General features: G+C 46.5%; 2 protein-coding genes across 4 annotated transcripts; one reads left to right on the top strand and one right to left on the bottom strand.

Moving 5' to 3' along the window:
* The first annotated feature begins 1,553 nt into the window (after nt 1-1,553).
* F3 (coagulation factor III, tissue factor) lies at nt 1,554-13,482 on the top strand. 3 transcript variants are annotated; one of them, XM_044914069.1, is made up of 6 exons: nt 1,554-1,850; nt 3,023-3,134; nt 7,608-7,798; nt 9,929-10,107; nt 10,666-10,823; nt 12,187-13,482. In XM_044914069.1, the coding sequence occupies exons 1-6, from the start codon at nt 1,751-1,753 to the stop codon at nt 12,323-12,325; spliced, it is 879 nt and encodes a 292-aa protein (XP_044770004.1). In that variant the 5' UTR covers nt 1,554-1,750; the 3' UTR covers nt 12,326-13,482. The 3 variants fall into 3 exon arrangements, with proteins under 3 accessions (XP_044770004.1, XP_044770005.1, XP_021545703.1); XM_021690028.2 differs by having other exon boundaries at nt 1,557-1,850; nt 10,666-10,813; nt 12,189-13,482; XM_044914070.1 differs by lacking the exon at nt 10,666-10,823 and having other exon boundaries at nt 12,189-12,292.
* Nucleotides 13,483-18,820: 5,338 nt separating this feature from the next.
* LOC110580631 (ATP-binding cassette sub-family D member 3-like) lies at nt 18,821-21,341 on the bottom strand. Its single transcript, XM_021690303.1, has 4 exons — nt 21,270-21,341; nt 19,619-19,716; nt 19,140-19,263; nt 18,821-18,895 (listed from the first exon to the last, which is right to left on the bottom strand). Exons 1-4 carry the CDS (start codon nt 21,276-21,278, stop codon nt 18,821-18,823), a joined length of 306 nt encoding a protein of 101 aa, XP_021545978.1. The 5' UTR covers nt 21,279-21,341.
* Nucleotides 21,342-22,343: the final 1,002 nt, after the last annotated feature.

Here is a 22,343-nt window from a genome sequence, read left to right as displayed (position 1 = left end):
TTATGATTTCAGGACAGTCAGTGTCTCCAAATGGAACCAATTACTCTGTAGACAAAGCAACAACTCCCTGGGTCTTGGAAAGCAAGTGTAACATTTTCTTCTAGGTACCTTCAACTCCAGTGCAAAGAATCACATCCCAGGCTGGCTAAAGATCTGTTAGGGAAAATGACTCAGGCCCGGAGACTACAAAAAGGAGGTTTGCATGGTCTCGTTTTGCAAATATAAATTCTGTGGGTTTTAGAGCTGGAAGAGAGCTCAAAGAGGAAACCAGCAAGTGCAGATTTCAGCTTCCAGGAAAGGTGGACAAGAGCTAAACCTGGATGTGCTATTTCAGTTCAGACACAGGGAGAAAAAAAATTTTGCAGGGTTTTATTTCCTTTAAAATGAGTGTATTGCTATGGCTTATTCCATAATGTTATATGGAAATGTGTATGCAGTTATGTACTAAAAGGCAAGGCTGACTTCCCTAGAAAAAAAGTAGGAGACTCTGCTCTCTCCCTAAAACCCGTCCAGTCTGTCTTGGAGGCAACTACAGAGTAATAAAAACGGAATGATGGCAGGTACTTTGACAAGACCTTGTACAGTGCCACTTAGAATAAGAATTAACATTCTCTTGCCTGACAATTTTACAGGAAAGCCCAAAGAGGAAGCCAGAAATAGATTCAAAAAGCCCAATGTTTATGACAGGCACACACACACAAAAAAGTCTGATGATATTTTTTAATTTCATTTTTGGTTTCTCTACACTTGGGGCGGAAGTAACTCAGTCCCACGAATGTCTTCTTCAGCGTGAGAACCATCCTTTCTGGAACCACAGGGCTGCAGATGTCATGCTGGAATTCTCCCAAGGGCAAACCGCCGGACTGGGGGAGCTCTTCCTCAGTCACTACCCCGAGCTGGGCTGGGCTGAGCCTGGGCTAACTGACCTCCGGACCTGTGGGCAGACACCTGCATTTGCACCACCTTTACAGGTTGCAACCCTCGCTAACGGCCGGGTGAGGTGGGAAGGCCTTCGCGGCCGAACCGCGGGTGAGCGGTGCTCACCGTCAGCCGCTACTTGGGCGCAGATTCCGAGGCCCGGGCCCCCCACCCGCACCCCCCGTGCCCGCAGCGCCGGGGCAATGCTCTCGGCGGCCCCAGCGAGCCCGGAGCCGCTCCGGGCCGTTCAACTTGTAAGTGCTGCCGCTCCCGGCCGGGACAGCACCGTAATCGAACGGTACGGGAGAATCCTTGCCTCCACCTCGAGAACTCCTTCCAAAGCGTCCCCGCCTTCTTCCCCACAGACCCGCCCACTCAGGCCGGACGTCGGGGTCGCCGGCCTGGGTGGCCCAGGGGTCAGGGGGCCGGGAGGCCGGGGAACCCGGTTCCCCGCCGCACCTGGAGCCGCCAGGGCCGAAGGGAAGCGTCGCGCTCGGCGGCGCAATTGAATCACGGTGAATCACCCCTCGGAGTTTCCTCCCCGGAGGAGGCGGGACAGGGGAGGGGACTGGCCGGGGGCCGCCCACCGCGACGGCCAGTGACCGGGCCGGGGGCGGGAGTGGGGAGGAGCGGCGGGGGCGAGCCGGGGGCCGGCGGAGGCGCGGGCGGCCGCGCAGCTCTTTAAAGCGCGTCCCGGCGCGGGCTCCCCCAGACTCGGGTTTCCCCGCACCCCTGCCCGCTCTCGCACGCTGCCCATCGGCGCCTCCAGCGCAACCTCCCTAGTCTTCGGGGCGCAACGGAATCCTCCCGACCTCGCCGCCAGCTCGTGGACATGGAGACCCCCACCTGGCCCCGGGTGCCCTGCCCCGAGGCCGCCGTCGCTCGGATGCTCCTGCTCGGCTGGGTCCTCCTGCAGGTGGCCGGAGCCTCAGGTGAGTGGCACCCGCCCCCGAAACCCAGCGGCGCGCTGTCGGGAGAAGGGGGCTCGCCCTGCTGCCGGGAGGTGCCCCCGCACCCGCCTGACGCGGCCGCTCTCACGCAGCGGAGTCCGAACCAACCCGGCCCCCGAGGCGCGCAGGCGGGGGAGGAAGGGTAGTGGTCCGCGGCCCCTTCTGCTGGAGAAGCTTAGTCCGGAGTCCGTCGGGATGGCATACAGGGATTTGTGGCTCCCGCTTTGAGTTTAGGGAAAGTGTTTCCCAGTAATCTGCAACCTTGAAGGTGGTGGACACGGATCCGCACCTGTCCTGGTCAGCGTGCCGTGTTTGGATATTATCCTTCATTGCACGTCCACTTTCCTTGATAAAGAGAGACCCTTGTGGTCTTTTCTTGGACGTCTTTGTTTTAGATTGAGTTAGAGGCAATCCTGTTGCAAAAAGTCGCTTGGATTGGAGCAGACACCACATTGTGCATGCCCCATATGCTTATAACGTGTGTGGGGCAGGGCAGAGACTGTGACCCGCTGAGTACTGGCAAAGCGCACCTTAATAATAACGCATCCTAACGGAACACATCCAACGGTGTGACAGGCCACACTTCTGCCTAGCTGTCCGGAGGTTTCTATTTAGAGACATGTTAGATAAAAATGGGAAAAGTCAAGATTTGGCTTTCTTATGGTGTGTGCAGGCCTAACCTCTCTCACACGCGTGGGATCTGCCCCTTTCCATAACTTACCCAAAACCCTTCTTACCTGGCCTTCCCTGGTGAGTTGAACGTCTGAGTCCTACACTTCCTGGGCTGGGCCTTAGACATCGCAGGAGGCTGAAGGCTCCTGAGCTGTGTTTCCAGGTCAAGTTATCTCAGGGCTTCCCACCACCCCCCTCCCCCACGGTGAATAATTTCAAACAAGGATTTTGAGATCCTTGCCTCTTTTCTTAGATTACAAGATCGATCTTGCCATGAGGAAGTTCAGAGACCTTAACTAAGAAAATTAAAAACTTGAAATTTTTTTTTGTCTTGATAATTCAGTAATGAAGCTTTTGTGGTTGGAAAAAAAATTAATATGAGGTTAATGGTGATGTTGGGGGGATGGAAGATGTTTTATACCATCAAGGTGAAATCGTGTGCTGAGCCCATGTAATGATAGCTGTTTCTCTGTTGTTTAAAGGGACTACAGAGGTAGTAGTAGCATATAACTTAACTTGGAAATCAACTAATTTCAAGACAATTTTGGAGTGGGAACCCAAACCCATCAATCATGTCTACACTGTTCAGATAAGGTAAGCTAGGTACAAAAGAAAAAGAAAAAGAAAATTAAAGTTTTTAATGTTTCCATTTCCCTGTGCTGAATACAAATGTCTTTAAAGCTGGCGAATGGATGAGAGTATTTAACAGATGACAGAGGGCGTTCCTGGTCTTTTGCAGACCAGGGCCTTACTCCCTGAAGCCTGCAACATGGCCACAGCTTCAACTGATAGAATGTTTCACTTGTTTTTGGACACAGATGGGAAAATTCCTAAGTGGGGTCTAAGCTGGGGGTAGGCGAACCTTCTTGAGCCGGCTGTGGCAGCATGGGAAGATGTTTTCCTGGATGGAGGCTAATGTCATCCAAGCACGCATGTCTTTTTCCTCGCCGTCTAGACTGTGAGCCGGATCTAACATGTTGTAGAGGAAGCGGGGAGGAGTCCCAATGTATACATTGCCCTAAAGCAGTGTTTGATTCACTCGTCTTTGGACACTGATTGAAAATTCGGTTGCATGCATGATCTCGGAGGGGGTCAAATTCGTGACTCACTAAAGCCCAGAAGAAATACTCCTCTGTCTGTACAGCGGGTTGTGAGGGCTGCACTGCTCCGACACCCTCCTCTCTGACCGACAGCTCCCTCCGACAGCTGGTAGGTCGGCATTTTCAATCTGAGGGTCGGACGCCTGCCGCCTATCTTCCTTGATGCTTTTCACCATATTCTTGGTGAGTTTATGGTTTCTGAAATGTTCTAGGAGGCTTGCTAGAGATCTTATTAAACAGAGGAGAGCTAATTGAATAAAGGCACAATAGAATCACTGGCTAAAAATTCAAGGTGTTTTGCTCTTTTGCTTTAGCTTGTGTCAAGCCTTTTATATATATGGTATTAGGAACACAGCTCCTAAGGACGGAGTGGGCCTGTGAGGTGGATGTTCTTGTTTTTCAAAATGAACTTCACGACGACTCTTGGTAAACAGGGAAGAGAACTTGTGTGTGTACATGCTGTGTATATAGTTATATGGAGAGAGCGACAGGAGTTTCAGAACCCCAGGTAATAATCTTGGTTATGATCCAACTTGTCCATTCAGCTTCCACTAATTGAGAATTAGTAATTAATTCCTCTGATACAGAAGTTTACCTTAGTAAACCATCTTCATTCTGGATAATGAAAATAGGATTTCAGGAGGAATGCTTACTCCTAAATATATTCGATCTTATGTTTGGTGAATATGTGGAAACGTTTACGACTGACCTGATTTTTAAACATAAGCCTTGGTGAGTTCTAAGTTCTTGGACTTTCCAAGGCTGCTTCTGTTTCGGTAACACATCCTAGCAGAGCTGGGGCTTGTGGGTGCCTGCAGCTGGGGATGAGGGGTTCTTGCCAAGAGAGTGACCTCCCCACACTCTTGCCCCTGCGCTAGAGGACGTGTGGGCAGCCCCCCACCCCCGCACTCTTCTTCAGCCTCCCCATGGGTAAATACGATTCCTGGGTGACAAGGACCATGGCAGTCCTATTGGAGAAGAGGAAACTTGCCCAGGGAAGCTAAAGGATTTACTCGTTCGTGACTGCCCTGATAGTGAGTGCCCAGCCAGGTCTGGAACCAGGGTCTCTGCAGTACCTCATACCACCACCTGCTTAGGTGGGTCTGCCCCAGTCTGATATGAGGCCCCAAAGCTTGTTGGGAGGAGGAAGGAAGGCCGTCCCCTCTGTGGGCCTTCTTCCTTCCTGGCTTTCCGTCCCTAGAGAAAGCATTCTAACCTGCTGCTCTTCTTCACCCACCCACCCTCGCTACCAGCCTGTCCCCACTCCCAGGGTACCACTGCTGTGCCTGGGGCCCCTAGTTGGAGCTCCAACTGCATTTGCCCGCCATGGGAAGTTTTCCGTGGTCGTTGGGAAATGCCATTGGCTCAAGCCTTACCGCCCAGCCAATGCCTGTAATATTGATTCTATGGAAATATTCCAAATTCTAGCACTAAACTTCCAGAGCTTCTGGAAAACAGCCTGCTTCTGGATTAGTGAATCTGGCTTCTGTTGGGATTTCTTAGTAATTCGAGTAGGATATTTCTTATTTCCACACCGGGAGGTTTTGCGATACCGAGAGGGAGCTTGAGGCCTTTTAAAGTGTTACTGCTGACAATAGCATTTAGAGGAACTGAGTACAGAACCCCTTTGTTACCTTTTCACAAGGCTTTACTACTTTCGGGGATCTAGGCACTTGTGCTAAATTTCACCAGAGAGTACTGTGATTTCTATGTGTGAGCTGGGAGGAATCGAATACCTATCTCTCAGGTGGGAAGAGGCCACAGAGCCCAGCAGGCTCTCTCCTGTTAATCTGAACAATGTGTGTGCCATAGCAATGGAGAAGAATCATCATTTCTCACTCACTTTTTAGCATAGAAGTGACACAATTATTAAAAAATGCATTTTGGTCATTCTGGAATTAAGACTGCCTCTCTACGTTTATCACAGAAAATTAGAGAAATTTAAGAAACTAAAATATTTCTGTATCCATCTCAGCTTGTGGATTTTAGGACCAAGAGTTATGTTTGCCCATACCCTCTTAGCCCGGATATTTAGTTCAGATTTTTTTTTTTTTAAATATGTACTTATGGCTCTTATGCGTGAACTGAGATAGTTGAATCCATATGGCAGCTTGTTTTCCCCCTGATTCAACCTGCACGTGCAAACAACCTAACACTCAGCAAGGCCTGGCTACTTGAGCCCTCCGTTTAGCCCTGCTGCTTAAGGGTGGGTGGGCCACAAGGGCGTGGACCCTGGTACCAAGTTCGCAGTAAGTGTTTCAGTGGAGATGTCGATGCTGGGGTACAGGGAAGGGGGACGCCAATTCTGGGAAAGCAGATCTGGAGATTCCTGGAGAAAGCAGGATTGGAGCATGGTCTTGAATGATGGGCAAAGCCCTGTGGCGGTCTGTGATGCTGAAGGAAAGAGCAGTGTGGCTGTCAATTTATGTGGGACAGAAGTGTGTGGATCCAGTGGCAGGGACATTCATCTACAAATGTTTCGGTTCTTTAGAAGAATTTCATGTTTAGCAGTTCCTTAAATTATTTCCTCTTCAGTGATGTCTTGCAAAAGAAAGATCTGTCTCAGCCTCTTGATCTCTCAGACTGTCAGACAGGTCCTACCTGTATTGTAATGTGATAATCTTTGGTGCGCTATATTCACATCTGTAGAAGTGAGGGAGGCATGTCATAGAATGGGACGGACAGACGCAGCTCTCACCTCATTAGCTATGTGACCTTGTACAAGGTACTTAGTGGCTCTGAGTTTGTGTCCTTATATGTAAAAAAGATCCAATACCTTCTTGGAAGGATTATATCAAATGAGGTAACCTGTGTAAAGGGCCCTGTACAGTACCTGGCATATGGTGGATTCAGTGATAAATAACCACACCAGTAATGGTCACAATCAAATGTAATATATAGAATATATGGTTATATAGATTCTATTATTGCTACATTGGCTATATTCCACATAGAATATAAAATGTGATAAAATAAGTGTGTCATAGGGACTCCTGGGTGGCTCAGTCAGTGGAGTGTCTGACTCTTGATTTCAGCACACGTCATGATCTCAGGGTCATGAGATCGAGCCCCGCATCAAGCTCTATGCTCCATGTGGAGTCTACTTGGGATTCACTCCCTCTCCCTTTGCCCCTCCCCCTACTCATGCTCTCTCCCTCTAAAAGAAATAAAATCTTTTTTTTTGAAGATTTTTATTTATTTATTTGACAGAGAGAGAGACAGCGAGAGAGGGAACACAAGCAAGGGGAGTGGGAGAGGGAGAAGCAGGCTTCCCGCAGAGCAGGGAGCCCGATGCGGGGCTCGATCCCAGGACCCCGGGACCATGACCTGAGCCGAAGGCAGACGCTTAACGACTGAGCCACCCAGGTGCCCCTAAAAGAAATAAAATCTTAAAAAAAAAAATAAGTGTGCTATAGAATGATACAATAAGTAGACTATAACAGATAATTGGGTCTTGATGGGAAAAAGCAGTTCTCTCTCCCATGTGACCGTAACAAATTGTCTACATTTTAAGGAAGACTGGGTGGCTCAGTCAGTCGAGCATCTGCCTTCGGCTTAGGTCACGGTCTTGGGGTCCCCGGTTGGGCTCCCTGCTCAGCGGGGAGTCTGCTTCTCCCTCTGCTTCTCCCTCTCCCGTTCCCTCCCCACCTCGTGCTCTCTCTCTCTCTCTCAAATAAAGGAAATCTTTAAAAAAAAGGATTTAACAAATGGTTGAGAGCACAGACCCAGCAGGCAAACTGCTGTGGGACTTGGAGCTGGTCACCCTTCTCACCTCGCCTCCGTAGCCTTATCTGTGACAAGTGCGTCATTACAGAGCCAGCCCCAGGTTGCCGCGAGGACTTCACTCTGCTGAGCCGCCGCCTGCTCCCACCACGTGCGGGCGCTGTTGGTGGAACACAGTACCACAGCCAGAAAGCAAGCTGCCAGGGATGAGATCCTAATGTTTCATCCCTCTTCCTTCCTTTAGCCCTAGACTTGGAAATTGGAAGAGCAAATGCTTCTACACCACAGATACAGAGTGTGACCTCACCGATGAGATTGTGAATGACGTGAATCAGACCTACGAGGCGCGGGTCTTGTCCTACCCAGCTGATGCCACCGATTACTCTGGGGAGCCTCCATTTTCAAACTCCCCAGATTTCACACCTTACACGGAGAGTAAGTACTCTCTGTAATAACCTTTCAGTCTTGGCCTGAATATTTTTGTGAGCTTGTGACTCTTGGGGCTATTACATAAAGACTGTGCATCCATGCACAGATCCTCTTTCTCAGAACCTCGTAAGGGCCACGGCCCTCTTGGCTCATTCCTGGTGTGGTCGGAGGTTCACAGAATGTAAACTTCGCAGTTGCTAACAGTGCCATCATGAAACTTTCTCCACTGGTCTGTCCCCAGGCCCTCGCAGCAACTGGCTGGATGGAGGGGCTGGCGGGGGAGGGGGTGTGCACTCCACCAAAGCTGGAGCTTCAGCATTTCCCCCAGATTTATTTAGGAGATTATATATGACAGATGCACATAAATCTCCTGAATATTTTCTTCCATCGTGAGACCAGAAGTCCCAGGTTAGGGTTTTCACAAATAGTCACAAATCCGTGGGGTAGGTCCAGTTTCCCTCTGAGTCCACAATCAGGCTTACTGACCTTTTTAAATAACCCGACCATGATCGGAGTCCCGTGATGTGCTGGCTCTTGCCTGGCCCGCTCCCAGCCTGCCTCCTTCATGCCAGCTTGGAAAATGAGGAATGCTTCCCTCCCCAGCTTTTGCCCCAGTAAGCTGACCCTAGCACCTAAAAAGGGAATGCAGAGGATTCCAGCCAAGTAGGAGATATAAAAAAAATTTTTTTCCCTTGGTCAGGACTATAGTTCTGAGCTAGGTATTTTTAATAAACGAATGTAGCACATTGAAGAGAGTGAAATCAGCTGCCCTTTCAAGAAGAATTAGAACGAAAGGTTAGAATGAAAGGGTTATGTTTTTTATCCAGTGCTTTTGTATTGATGCTCTGAGCGCCCAGTGAGGGAGAATGCTCTCTGCTGGCAGGGATGGTGAGAGGCTGAGGGGCAGTCCACCACCTTTCCCCTCCGCTGTCTACAGTGAGGATAGAAATAGGAAGCAACCTAACCCTCGAGTGAGTCTCTCTGCCTTCCCCGAGCCCCCGTTTGCCAGAGCCTGTCTTCAGACTCCTGTGTGGCCCTCACGTGTGTGTCTCTCACAGGTGCTCAGCCACGACCACCCCTCAGGGACCGTGCGAGGCCTGTGTTACTCATGCCCCTTTGGTCAGATCCTCATGATTTCCTTTTATAGTTCTTGAGTTTTTTGTAAGCCACTTCAAATCCCTTCTTGGTGTAAGATAGAAAATATTTTATAGGGGCGCCTGGGTGGCTCAGTCATTAAGCATCTGCCTTCGGCTCAGGTCATGATCCCAGGGTCCCGGGATCGAGCCCCGCATCAGGCTCCCTGCTCCGTGGGAAGCCTGCTTTTCCCTCTGCCACTCTCCCTGCTTGTCCATGTGCTCTGTGTGTGTGTGTGTGTGTCAAATAAATAAATAAAATCTTTAAAGAAGAAAAAAATATTTTACATATTAATTTTGCCTGTGCTCACACACACACGCACGCACACCCACTTATGTGAAATTTGTGTTGAATTACGGGGGTTTATTCTGCAGCCACACAGCCTAAGCAGAGCAGAGAGCTTCTGTGTTGTTCCCTTGTACTAGCTTGTGCCATTGCAGAGACGCAGTGGTTAACACTGGTTCCCTGAGGTACCAAGGACATAGCCTGGTCTTCCCCACAACGCCTAATTTATTGTATCGAAAATATGGAACCTTACACAACTGTACCGTTTAATATGACAGCCACTAGCCACAGATGGCTACGGGGCCGTTGAAATATAGCTAACGCTAGAAGTCTAAAAGACATCCTGGCTTTTGAAAAGTATCTCCAAAAATTTTTATATTGATTACAAGTTAAATGAGAATATTTAAGCTATTGGGGGCTAAACAAAATGTATTATTAAAAGTAATTTCAGCTGTTCCTTTTTACATTTTCTGATGTGACGACAAGGAAATTTAAAATGACATCTGTGGTTCCATTATATTTGCCCCGAGACGACACTGCCCTGGGAAGTCTGGGGGTTCCACTCCAGAGCCGCTTAGCACCCAGCTGCCGGGGAGCCCATTCTGTGCAGCTCTTACATGAGGGATGACCGGGCTGTCCTTAAGTGGGATAACTAAATGGAATTCCACTTGGTATAGGATTCTTTGGTTCCAACGGAGCTCATTCTCTATGTTTTAGCAAAGCTTGGACTGCCAACAATCCAGAGTTTCAAACAAGTTGGGACAAAACTGAACGTGACCATACAAGATGCACCCACCTTAGTCAGGAGGAACGGCACCTTCCTAAGCCTCCAGGATGTTTTTGGCAAGAACTTAAGTTACACACTTTATTACTGGAAAGCATCAAGTACAGGAAAGGTGAGGATTCTTCCGTTTGTTTTTAATGACTTGTTTTAAGTTGTGACTCCTTGACTTTACAGCCCACTTCTTCCCTCAGTTCAAACATGCCAGAATGGGGTGGTTGAGAGAGCAGCGTGGCAGAGGGGGAGGGGGACCTGCTGTCCTGGTTCTACCTGTGACTCCGGGCGGGGCCCCTGGGATCCGCAGGCTCCTTGGCCAAGGACTGGACCGGGTCATCTCTAAGGCTCCCACCAGCTCTCCCATTTCTTCCTCTCTGGAGGATCCCAGAGACAAAATCCGTTTTCCATTCAATGATGAATGCTTCATTCCTTTTTTCTTTTATGGCAAATATCTTCTAGAGGAGCCAAATTGGGTTAGATGTGCCTAAATTGGTCATTTTTGGTCTTGGAAGGAGCATCCTTAGCAGTTACCAGAGGGAACAGAGCAGCTAAGTCACTTCTAATCCTTTCTACGTCAGGTGTGTCCTTGCAGGCTTTTACTTCCACAGTGACTTAGTAACAGGGAAAGAATTCACTCTGAGCCCAGATGAACTCAGAACTCTTCATCTCTTAACAGAAAACAGCCAAGACAAACACTAATGAGTTTTTGATTGATGTGGATGAGGGAGAAAGCTACTGTTTCAGTGTTCAAGCAGTGATTCAATCACGGAAGTCTAACCAGAAGAGTCCAGAAAGTTCCATTGAGTGCACGCACCACAAGAAAGGTATGTTCAGAGATGAGTGGCTCTGCCCAGCATTCACCTGGGAGGCACGGATACCTTCCAGAGGGGTGGCTCCACCCTCAGAACCAAGATGGACTTTTGTTCAGGGGGAAACAGGCTTCTTGTTGTTGTTGTTTGTGTTGTGTTGTGTTGTGTTGTTTGGGGGTACTCTTAACAATTTTAGGCATTTGGAAATGCTTCTGTGTTGTTCCCTTGTACTAGCTTGTGTTTTCTTGAGCCCCTACCGTGTGCCAAGCTCTCTGCTGAGCACTGGACACACGGTGCATGTTTAGGATTTAGCATCAAATCACAGATTTCTCTGGAGATTTTTTCATACTTAAATTCTGATGCTGGGAGTTATGGGGGAGTGTCTGGACCAGCTGTAGCAGCACCCACGAGACATTTGTGAGCACCTGCTATCGGTCGTTTCGTTGTCACAGAGGACTGAAAGTCTAGCCCGTGAAGGGAAGAGACTGAGTCTATCAGATAGTCCCTCGTGCAGGTATGTGCACACCCGGGGCCCAGAGCCCCTGTGAGGAGTGATTCTTAACTGGAAGTATTGCGGGGGCTTCAGACTCATCCAATGAAGCTGAAAGCCTGAGTCTCCCTCCAGGCTTTATAGGGAAAGGACTCTGAGGACATTCAGGGAACAAAAGGGTCACAGGATAGCTCCTTGCTAAGGCAAGATTTGAAAATTTAGAAACACTTTTAAGTAAATTCTCTCCTATTGATTGACCATGACGGAAGCAGGGAAGAAAAGGGTTCTCCCTCCCTTGGGTCCTGTACTCCTCTGCACCATCAGACCCCCAGTCCTCACATCCATCTTCCTCAAGCCAGCTGGAGTTCCACTGCCTCTCTGTGTTCATACACGCCCAGCTCACTGCTTCCCTGCCTCTTCTCCCTCTACTGAAATGTGACCTTTGAGAGCCATTTCATATGCCACATCCACTGGGAAGCCTTCCTGCTGCTCCAGCCAGTTATCATCTGTCCTTCACCTGAACCCTGCCATTACTCTGTGTCTCACTCTTTGCACTGATTGTTCGTCTTCTACAATTATAATCCTGGCCACCAAGCCCGGCATTATTTTTAGCCCCTACTCCCACTTACGTGTACCGTTTCCAGGCTGTGGACATTATCCAGTTTATTAAACAGCCCATTAAATGATGTTCACCACCGTCAACTGCCTTAAAACATCGAGGGTTTGACCTGTTCTTTCCTAATCAAAATGTGTTGCGGTGGAAAGAGCGGAGGAAAGAAATTTCAAATGACGCAAGAGCATCATTTGGCGTCATTTGGGGTTATGGCCTCCGTTCCGCCCTCTGATCAATGGGATTCAAGCTCTCGAAGTTGAAGTTGACTGGTACCTTTTGTTTTTCAGAAATGCTCCTCATCATTGTAATTGTGGTGCTTGTGGCCGTCATCCTCACCATCATCCTGTCTGTGACCCTATACAAGTGCAGGAAGGCGCACGCACGGCCGAGCGGGAAGGAGAGCTCCCCGCTCAGCGCCGCCTAAAGCTCGTGCCCCGGGAGCAGCCGCCCGCGACCGAGTGTATGTTGCACTGTGACCAAGAACTTTTAAGACAACAGAATATATATATGGAAACACAAAGGAGTATTTGGAGCATGGAGATTCTTGGGCTCAAAGAAAGCTCTTGAGCTGACCTGCTCTCACAATTAGCATTCTGGTTTCCACGACAGCATTAGACACTTTGGAATGTAACCAACGGTACAACCAGTTCCAAGTTTTTAAAATTTCTATTTTAACACTATGGCACCTTTTGCACATATCATGTGTTAGAACGTATATTCTACACCCCAAATGAAACCAGAACGTCTAATCAAAAACAAAGGAACAAAAGCCTTTAAAAAAAATCCTTGGGTAGATTTTTAGAAAACTTTTGAGAAGCTGACTACAAATCATGTGGGAGAGTAAAATGGAAATTGGGTGGACTTTTCTAACATAGAACAGTCTTTTGTGATATATGGTGTTTAGGTTCTCTTTTGAGTTCTTTTGGAGTTTCAAAACAATTGGCAAACTTTTATATGAATGTGTTAAATGCAGAAGACTTCTGTTTTGGGGCACATTCCTAAAGCGCCTTACAGTTTAGCACTTTAACTGACTCAAATGCTATGGAGTAAGCACTTGACAGCTGACTATATTTTTATAAGACTACTATACAGACCACGTAGAGGTGATGGTTTTAAGGTACTGCAAGCTTTTATGGTCAATTTTGTATATATTTATATAATTTTCTAAAAGGTTTTATACATGGGGATATTCTATTTATAGAAGTAATGTTCTGTTTGTATATATTGAGATAATTTATTTAATATACTTTTATATAAATAAAGGTGACTGGGAATTGTGACTATTGTATTTATTATATCTTCCATTTTATTATTTATGATTTGGTCTTTGTATTAGTTGGCTCTGCTGCAGGAACAAATGACCCAAAACTTCTCAGTGGCTCACAGCATTATCTTGAATTCTCACTTACATTAGTTTGGTGGCTGCGAGTTGACTGCCGCTCTTCCTAATTAGGTTCTCATTCTAGGACCCGAACCCAAGGGGAAGACTCTATTTGGGTCAGGGCAGAGGGAAAAGCAAAAACCTAGTAGTAACAGAAGCCATGTCTTGGAGGGGCGCCTGGGTGGCTCAGTCGTTGAGCGTCTGCCTTCGGCTCAGGTTATGATCTCAGGGTCCTGGGATCGAGCCCTGCATTGGGCTCCCTGCTGGGCAGGAAGCCTGCTTCTCCCTCTCCCACTCCCCCTGCTTGTGTTCCTGCTCTCGCTGTGTCTCCCTCTGTCAAATAAATAAAATCTTAAAAAAAAAGAAGCCATGTCTTGGAGCTTTGAGCCACGTCTTAGAACTTCCGCTCACCTGTCACTGCCCCAGGCAGGGTACCTGACCACACCTGACAGTATACTCTGCCTACTGGGGCAGGGCACCACCAGTCACACGGCAATGGCAGGGTTACATGGTGTCCCAGGAAGGGAGAAAATTATACAGCCGACTGCAGATTTAGAGGGGGTGACTTCTTCCCATGGGCATTAGTTTGAGTTGCAGATGAAGGCTGGAGAGGAGAAAGGAAAAATTCTTTGGACTATTATCTTGAAAGAAAACGGGATGAAAGGGGAATATAAGATAGGCAGAGAAGTGGAGTCTCTGGGGTTCATTAAAAGCAAGCTAAATTAAGAGCTCTTTGTGGGTAGGACTGGGTCTGGCTCGTGTTCACGGGCCCCTTGAAGGCGGCAGTGACAGCAGGCTCTTAGTCATGGCTGAGTCCAACTGACTGCATTACCTCCCTCTACAGTATAGAAATAGGGAGTCCACCATTCAAACACAAAGAAAACACGGCAACAGTCGATCTCACGGGAGTATTGGAAGAGGATTCCAACTAGAGATGGAGGTGAGGCTCCCGGCACCCAGCCGGGCCACAGCCGTGTTTGCTCCGCCCTGCGAAAGGCCGGGCCCTGCCGGCTAGGAAGCGCACCCAGATGGCACACCCATCTGGAAGGGGCCCCCCACAGACACCCGGAGCAAGCAGTAAAATAAGGGAAGAGGCAGTTCACTGTCCCGCTATGCATCCATTTCAAGCCGCTCTGTTCCTCTGCTCCAAAGAACTCCAAGCATTATCAATAAAACTCTATAAACATGACATGTTTGATATAGCATCACATTCTCTGGAAGGATGGGAAAAACAAACCTTCGCTGTCCCCCGAAAAATGGTAGCCTGAAAGGAGAAAAGAGGTGGAAGCTTCGGAGAACTAAAGGAAAACAGACCGACGGTGTACTGGGTTCGTTTTGTTGGCTCGCTTGCCGCAAACAATCGGTATCAGTACCGGAGAGGCAGGCTTCGTTGTGCCGGGGAACGGGGGCGTGCCTGTAGCGCCGAGGCAGCCGAGACCGCGCGGCGTGGGGGCGTGCCCTGCCCTGAGTGTGCTGCGGCCATTACCTCGAATTCCTGCTCCGGCGGGGCTCCCCGGGACAAAGGGCTTGGTGCACGACATGGGGGAACGGCGGCGGGGGGTGGGGGGGTGGAGAACAAATCCCAGAGAGGGCATCTGAGTGCGTGTTTCTATCAGGCTGTTCTTTCCCTGCCAGAACTAATTACGGCATTATGTGATTCCGGGGCCTCATATCTAAAGGAATTTGAATGGACGCACCGAAGAAAGCACTGGCCGAGCGACAGCCGGTCTGGGTAGTCACGAGGCGTCTGGCTGTTCACGGGGAAGGAATTCATTCCAGCTCCGAATGAGGCCACACTGCAACGATTGGGAGACTTCACGACTGCACTTTAACCACCCCCTCGGGTTTCTCCTCCTGTCCTTATCGCTGAGACCGACCAGCTGCTGCTAGAATCAACACTGTCCGTAGCACTGGGAGCAGAAAAGCCTCCTACTAATTGTTGGCTGGTATCCAGAAGCTGCTGCCCTCCAGCGGGCCAAATTATACTTCGTTACTTCTCCTGGCCCTTGACCTATCATAAAGCTAATTGTTAGTAAACAAACTTTCGGGCTTTGAAAATAGATCTTTACGATCTTAAATTATTGATGAAGTTTGACTTACATATAAGAAATTAACACTTGTGAAATCCAAAGACATTTTATTTACCTCAGTTACAGCTAATGGCTTATAATCAAAGCACCTGTCTCTTAAATAAACAATGGAACAATTATCCCTGACCGTGAAATGGGAAATAAACTCATTCCCAAATGCAATTCTTATCCGTTCTAGGACATGTGTATTTAGCAGGTGTTATTTCTTCTCCAACAGTTGCCTGACCTTCGTTACTGTTCCCATGGGACTTTCATTCAGAGGCTTATAGCAACACCTGTTCCCCTTCCCATAGCCTCTGCTTTTCCCCGCCGGGGATCTAGGTGATTCTGGTTTGCCATTCCTTGTCCCTGTAGACATTGGTTTAGGCACAGGACCTAACCTCATCTAGGAAAGGTGACTCTCAGGACTTTTCCTGCGAATGTGGAGACGCTCTTTCTTGAGGAATGTAATGAAGAAACTTTGGCCCTGGGAGCTGCTAGCTGTTATCTCGAGACCACAAAGGGAGCCAGCCTCAACTGGAGATAACACACTGCAGAGCAGTGCGGGGTGAGGAAAAGAAACTAGATCGCTGAGCTACTGTGCTCGCTTCAGCAGCACATATACTAAATCGCTGAGCTACTGAATCAAACCTTGCCTGAAGTTCTCCCTACCCAAGGACTTTTCACAGTATATAAGCCACTTAATTGTATAAGTCAGGTTTTCTTGACTTTTTTGACTTGAAGTCAAAAGCACCCAAACTGATTCTGTGGAAGCCCTGAGCATGGAATATAAAGAGAGGAAGAAGGGCCCCCAATGTGAGCTTATGGTAGAAAACATTTATACTGTAAATGTCCGTGTTCATGCCTTTTCAGCTACTAAATGATTTTGCCCTGAAAAAATCCCTGCTTGCTGGTGCTATTAAGCTCTCCTTTTCTATTCAATTATTCCTATCAGAACACAAACATACTGTATTGTTTCCTATCTTAAAAAAAATAATCTTTTGACCTCATAGAAGTTATCTGGATTTCCTCCTCACTTCCTGCTCCTTGGACACCATTCTCAACTTGTAAATATTGGATCACCTTAGTGCTCCAATCTATTGTCTATCAATAATCACTCTCTGGGAAATATAGCCAAGCCCATGGCTCTACCATCTTGTTCTATCATCTCGCTCTATCATGCTGTATGCCCATATCATCTGTATGCGGATGACTCCCAATGTGTATCTTAGCCCCCAGCCTCTTTCCGACACTCCAGAGTTGCCCTGCAGACCCAACTACTTACACAGCATCTCTACCTGGATGTCTAATTGGCATCTCAATCTTAATATGGCCAAAGAGAATCTGTAATTTCCCCAAACCCCAAAACCTGTTTCTCCCCCAGTCTTTCCCATTTCAAGAAATGGCACCACCACTGGCTCAGGCCAAAACCCTTGGTGTCATCACTGACTTCTCTTTCTTCTCCCATTCAATGAATTGGCCAAGGGGTCAGCTCTACCTTTAAAATACCCCAGTTCCAGGGACGCCTGGGTGGCTCAGTGGGCTAAGCATCCAGCTCAGGTCATGATCTCAGGGTCTTGGGATGGAGCCCTGCCTGGGGGCTCTGTGCTTAGTGGGGAGTCTGCTTGTCCCTCTCCCTCTGCTCTTCACCCCCTCATCCCCAGCTCAGGATAGCTCTCACTCACTCTCTGGAATAAATAATTTTCTTTTTAAATACCCCAGTTCCAAAAGTTAACTCCTCCTCAGCTGTCACACTAACTCCAGCCATTCTCTTCTCCTACTGGATTATTTCAACAGCCTCCTAGCTGGTGGCCACCCTATTTCCACGTTGGGTCCCTATATTCCATTTTCCTCACAGCAATCATAGTTATCCTTTTAAAAATACAAATTATGTTTTTAGAGGTACTTTCTCAACCCTCCAAGAGGACTCTGCAGGGGGGCGGGGCTTGGAATGATCCCATATTGGAGTTAATCAAGGGGAAATGCGCATGAGGTGTGAACAGGCGCTGAAGCCGCCGCCGGTGTGAAGGCGGTTGTGGCTGGAGGGGGTGCGAGCCGGAAGCCAGGTGCCGCAGCTTCCCCGCGGTCCTCGCCCTCCCCTACTCTCTAACTGGCTTTTCTTCCCGACTTCTCCCCCCGCTGCCCAGGGGCCCCAGGCCCTGCACCGGATGCAGAGCCAACCATTTTCCCTAGGCTTTTCTACCAGGTCTGGCTGGGAGTCCAAAGAGAGAACGGCCACGTTCTTTTGTGGGGATCCACAAAGGCCTCAAGGAAGAGGCAGGTGGAAGCCGACACGGGTCTCTCCTTCCGCGGTCTCCCCCGTGCTCCGCCTTCTCCCCGACTCCCGGGGGGCTGTCCTGGCAGCGCTGAGCTCAGGCACCGGGCACCTGTCCCCCCCTCTCCCCCCCTCCCCCAGCCCTTGCTCCGGAGCCCGGCCCCTGCCGTGGTGTAAACAGCTGGTAGAAACCATCCGGAGTGATTTGGCGATTCCCTAGAACATCCGCCTTTTCCCTGTGTCCAGTCGGCCACCACCACTGCCATGGTCCCTACCTCCAGGTCCCTGCCTCCAGGTCCCTCCACGTCCCCACCAGCTAGCCTCTCCCTCCAGCTTGGGAAATCTGCTAGGCAGATGGTGGTTGGGCGAGAGGTGCTGGGAGCCTCCCTCCTACTTGCTGCCATGTCCTCCATCCATCTGCGGGCTGTTGTGCCCTAGTCCCGTCTGTCCAGGCTGGCCTGAACCAGAGAAACTCCAGGCTTCTCCGTTTTCAGCTACCATCTGCCTCCTGAACAGTGATCACGGAACTGAGGACTGACTGAGTGGGGAGAAGGGTCAAGGCTGAAAGCATACATCCACCCACATGGTTGAAGCAGGAGCATTCCCATTCTTACAATGTGACCCAGCCCCTTGTAGAGAGTTCTTGTGTCTAGCACTGGGTAGACTGGGCATCTGGATCAATTGTGGCCAGGGACAAAGATACTATAATTGGTCCACCCTAAGACAAGCTCCCACCCCAGACCAAGAGCAGCCATGTGGATTAGAGTAGGAAACAGGGCATCTAAGATGAAGAGGGGAGGAAATGCTGGGTAGATGATCCTGCCGGTGCCCCATACATGTCCCAGACAAGGCAGGATTAGGTAATGGCAAAGAAGAGGACTTAATGAGAAGACTACAGCAAAAGCTGTAAAGGGTGGTGAGATATACGATAGCAAGACGAGGAAGAACTGAGGAAATGGGCAGGAAGAAACCTGGGTAAGGCCTATCCTCAGTCCCAAGAGCTCTGACAATATTCTGGGGTGGGGGTGGGGGGAAATAGAAATTAGAAAACTGAAATCAACTAGCATCTTGTGAAGATTTTTTGGCCATTACTCAAATGATCTATTAGAATTAGAGATACTGAAGCACAGAAATGGACAGGAAGAAGTCCCAGCCTAGTGTTACGGATATGGAACTGGAAACATAAACTGACGGTCAATTTCTAGCAATTGCCACAAGTCCACACGTCAAGTGACAAAAGTTCAGATTTCTGTTTTTACTGAAATCAGCCTGCAAAATTCACTCAAAATCTTTATAAGACACTAAATTCTTCATTCTTGGCCAAAACACCTCACAAAAATAAAGAGAAAATTAAATAACTGTACTTAAAACTATTATTACAACTCTAATTTTCTTATGAAAGCACTTAGTTATATGCTGTTATGTCCATCAAATCAATTCTATATAAATTTGCTAAGATTCAAAACTCAACAAAGTAACAAATAATTTTTAAAAAGAAAATAAAGAAACTTACCTTACTAAGATTTGAATACAGATCAACTACACTGTTACAAAACTTTTCTACATCTTGTGTAAGCAGCTGGTCTGGATTGGCTATCCTGTTGTCCAGATTTCCCATTTTATAATATGTGAAAGCTCTAAAACAAGTGTAAGAAAATGACATTAAAACTAATGATTTTAAAAACAAAAAAAAATCACATTCTAGCACATAGTGCAAATTCATAGAAACGGAAAAGTTTGGAGCTGGGAGAGGCCTTAAAGATTGTCCTTACTTTAGAGATAAGAAAGCAAGTGCAGAGAAGGATGACTTGCAAATTAATGGAAGAGCCAGGATTAGAGTCTGAATTGCTGAGGTCTTTGCCTACATGCTTCTGGGTGTAAGAGAACTTCCTTGAAAAACATATCCAATACAAAAGAAAAACTTCTATCTGATATCATAAGCATTTCTATTCAATTTAATTATTTTTAATATAAAAATAGGTTATCACTTACTGGAGATACTCCTCATAGAGGTATTTAGTTAGTCTTACTCGGAAGCACAGTTTGAGCTCATTTAACCCAAACTTCAAGAAGTTATTAATTACAGAGATCTGAAACAAACAAACACATATTACTGGTTTTACTACATTTCTACTTGTAAAATTGTAATTTATTTCTCTAGCATTGGCTCTGTTCCCAAATCCTATGATTTTTATAACTGATAGTCCAAATTGATATAATTCAGTTCTGTTTTACTCAGTGTACAAAGATAAAAGAGAACATGCTAAACCAAATGCAATTGGCTATATTACGCTGATATATTAAAACTCTACTTGAAACTCAATTTTACAATATGTTCATATCATTAATTAGGAGAAGCATCTTGATACTTCTTTTGTAAACAAACAAAAAGCCAAATCTGTCCCCTTTGGATCCAATGTAAAAGAGTCCTGACATTTATGTTTGTATCTTCTGTTTCCTACTACAAACACTATGACCCTAGACAATGAAATTCTAGGTGCATTTGTTTAAAAAAATATTATAAATTTCATACCAACTAATACCATTTCCAGATTATTTCTAGAGTCATCTTTACTTCTCTTTTCCATCATTATATTGAAATTAATTCTTCCATAGTTCCAAACTCACATTTACATAAACATTTTCTCAAGAAAACAATGGTTGTCCGCCGAATCTCGATCTTTTAATGACATCTACACTTATCTCAATTTTTCTAAAGGTCTAAAAGCCATGTGCATGTATCCTCAAGCTTTATTAAATCTCGGACATATTTTCTAATTAGCTGGATTTTATAACCAAGCTTTTTTTTTTACTTCCCTATTTATAATACTAAAATTCTTATAGTGGCAGTAAAACAAAGAACCAAGCTAAGAATATCACTTATGATTTAACCAAACACTGCCCTTTATTTTTAATAAATTCAGATAATAAATTCCAATTTCACTTCAACTACATTAGTGCTTCAAGTTACTATAATAGTTTATGGCCTAAAGCAATGGTTCTCAATCAGGGTGATTTTGCCACCACACCTACCCGCACCTCAGCCTCCTCCCGACATTTGGCAATGTCCTGGAGACATCTTGGGTTGTTAAAACTGGGGGAGGGGCACTACTGCCATCAAGTAGGATGCTACTAAACATCAGAGAAACCCTGGCCTAAAGGTTAGAACAAAACAACACCTAGGGACACATCCACACATGTATACAATGAAACTGAACCCAACCTAATAACTCCTGCCTTACTATCTAGTATAAAGGTTTACATTGAAAAATTCTGCCAAAAGTTACAAAACTAAACTTGAAGTAGGAACTTAGTACCATAAATCTTTAAAGTCAACTTAAGAAGTAAAGAATCTCTTGGGCGCCTGGGTGGCTCAGTTGGTTAAGCGACTGCCTTCGGCTCAGGTCATGATCCTGGAGTCCCTGGATCGAGTCCCGCATCGGGCTCCCTGCTCGGCAGGGAGCCTGCTTCTCCCTCTGACCCTCCCCCCTCTGATGTGCTCTCTCTCTCTCATTCTCTCTGTCTCAAATAAATAAATAAAATCTTTAAAAAAAAAAAAAAAAGAAGTAAAGAATCTCTGAAGATTTTTTTAGTAAGATCCAAATTTTTCCCTGTGTAAAGATTTTTAAAGAATTCCACTTACGAGAGGCATGGCAGCGATGAAGTTGAATAAGTATCTCCTGAAATCTTTCCTGCTACGACCAATGATACCACTGCAAACCACCACATGCAATGCATTAGTTGCAAAAGAAGCAATATTTAACACTAAGAAAACCTGTAAAGCTCTACAATTACTCTTGGAAGTTTTTACTGACTCAGAGGAATCAATAAGAAAAAAGAGGCTGAAAAACATTTTCTTGCAGAAACATGTTTCCAACTTTTGAAATTTGATCATTTGAAAGAGGCTTCTTGAAAATCAACTCTATAAATAGCAAAATTAAATAACAATGATTTCCTTAGTTCTTTCCTTCGTAGAAATGGTAAATTAAAAAAACTGCTGCTGCCACAAAAGGGGTTTTAACAGCTTTAGAGAGCCAGCAATGGGTTAGAATGGATGAAATAAACTAGTGTTTGTTTTTAAATATTTTAATATCCTGATGCTCATTTGGATGAACTAATGGCAGAGATAGCCTGAGAGATCAGCAAACTCTCACTGTAAAAGGTCAAGAGTAAATATTTTAAGCTTTTGTGGGCCAGAAGGTCTCTGTTCCAATTATTCCGTTCTGCTGTTGCAGAGGAAAAACAGCCAAGAATGAGACTGGCTGCATCCTAATAAAATTTTCCCAAACAGATGGCAGTGGGATTTGGCCCGTGGAGCCTTATCTGCTGACGTGAGGACTAAATTCTAAGTCCTCTCTAGTAGACTAGTGGGGTTCCTTAGAGCCTCAGAATGGTTCTCCAGAGGCTTCAGATCTGTTAATACACTTCAACTACACCAACTCCTCTTTTATGTTCTTAATTTATTTTACATATTTATCTGTTCTAAAAATATCCATTAAGAACTTATTCAAAGTAAGAATTCTACTACTTCTTGAAAACCATTATATCATCTAAGGATCTGTGAGTACCATATATCTATGATCTACAAGAAAGAACTTATCTGATCACATACTCTTTTTCAAAGAATGTTTATTAATATTCACAAATGTAAGTAAAATATATTTTGAAAAACACTGCACTAAATGATTTACACCTGGCTCCACATGCCAAAAAAATG

The sequence above is a fragment of the Neomonachus schauinslandi genome, chromosome 4, assembly GCF_002201575.2.
Source record: "Neomonachus schauinslandi chromosome 4, ASM220157v2, whole genome shotgun sequence".
NCBI classification, from domain to species: domain Eukaryota; kingdom Metazoa; phylum Chordata; class Mammalia; order Carnivora; family Phocidae; genus Neomonachus; species Neomonachus schauinslandi.
The sequence above is the reverse complement of the archived record's forward strand: the minus strand, read 5'-3'. Positions and strand labels throughout refer to the sequence as shown.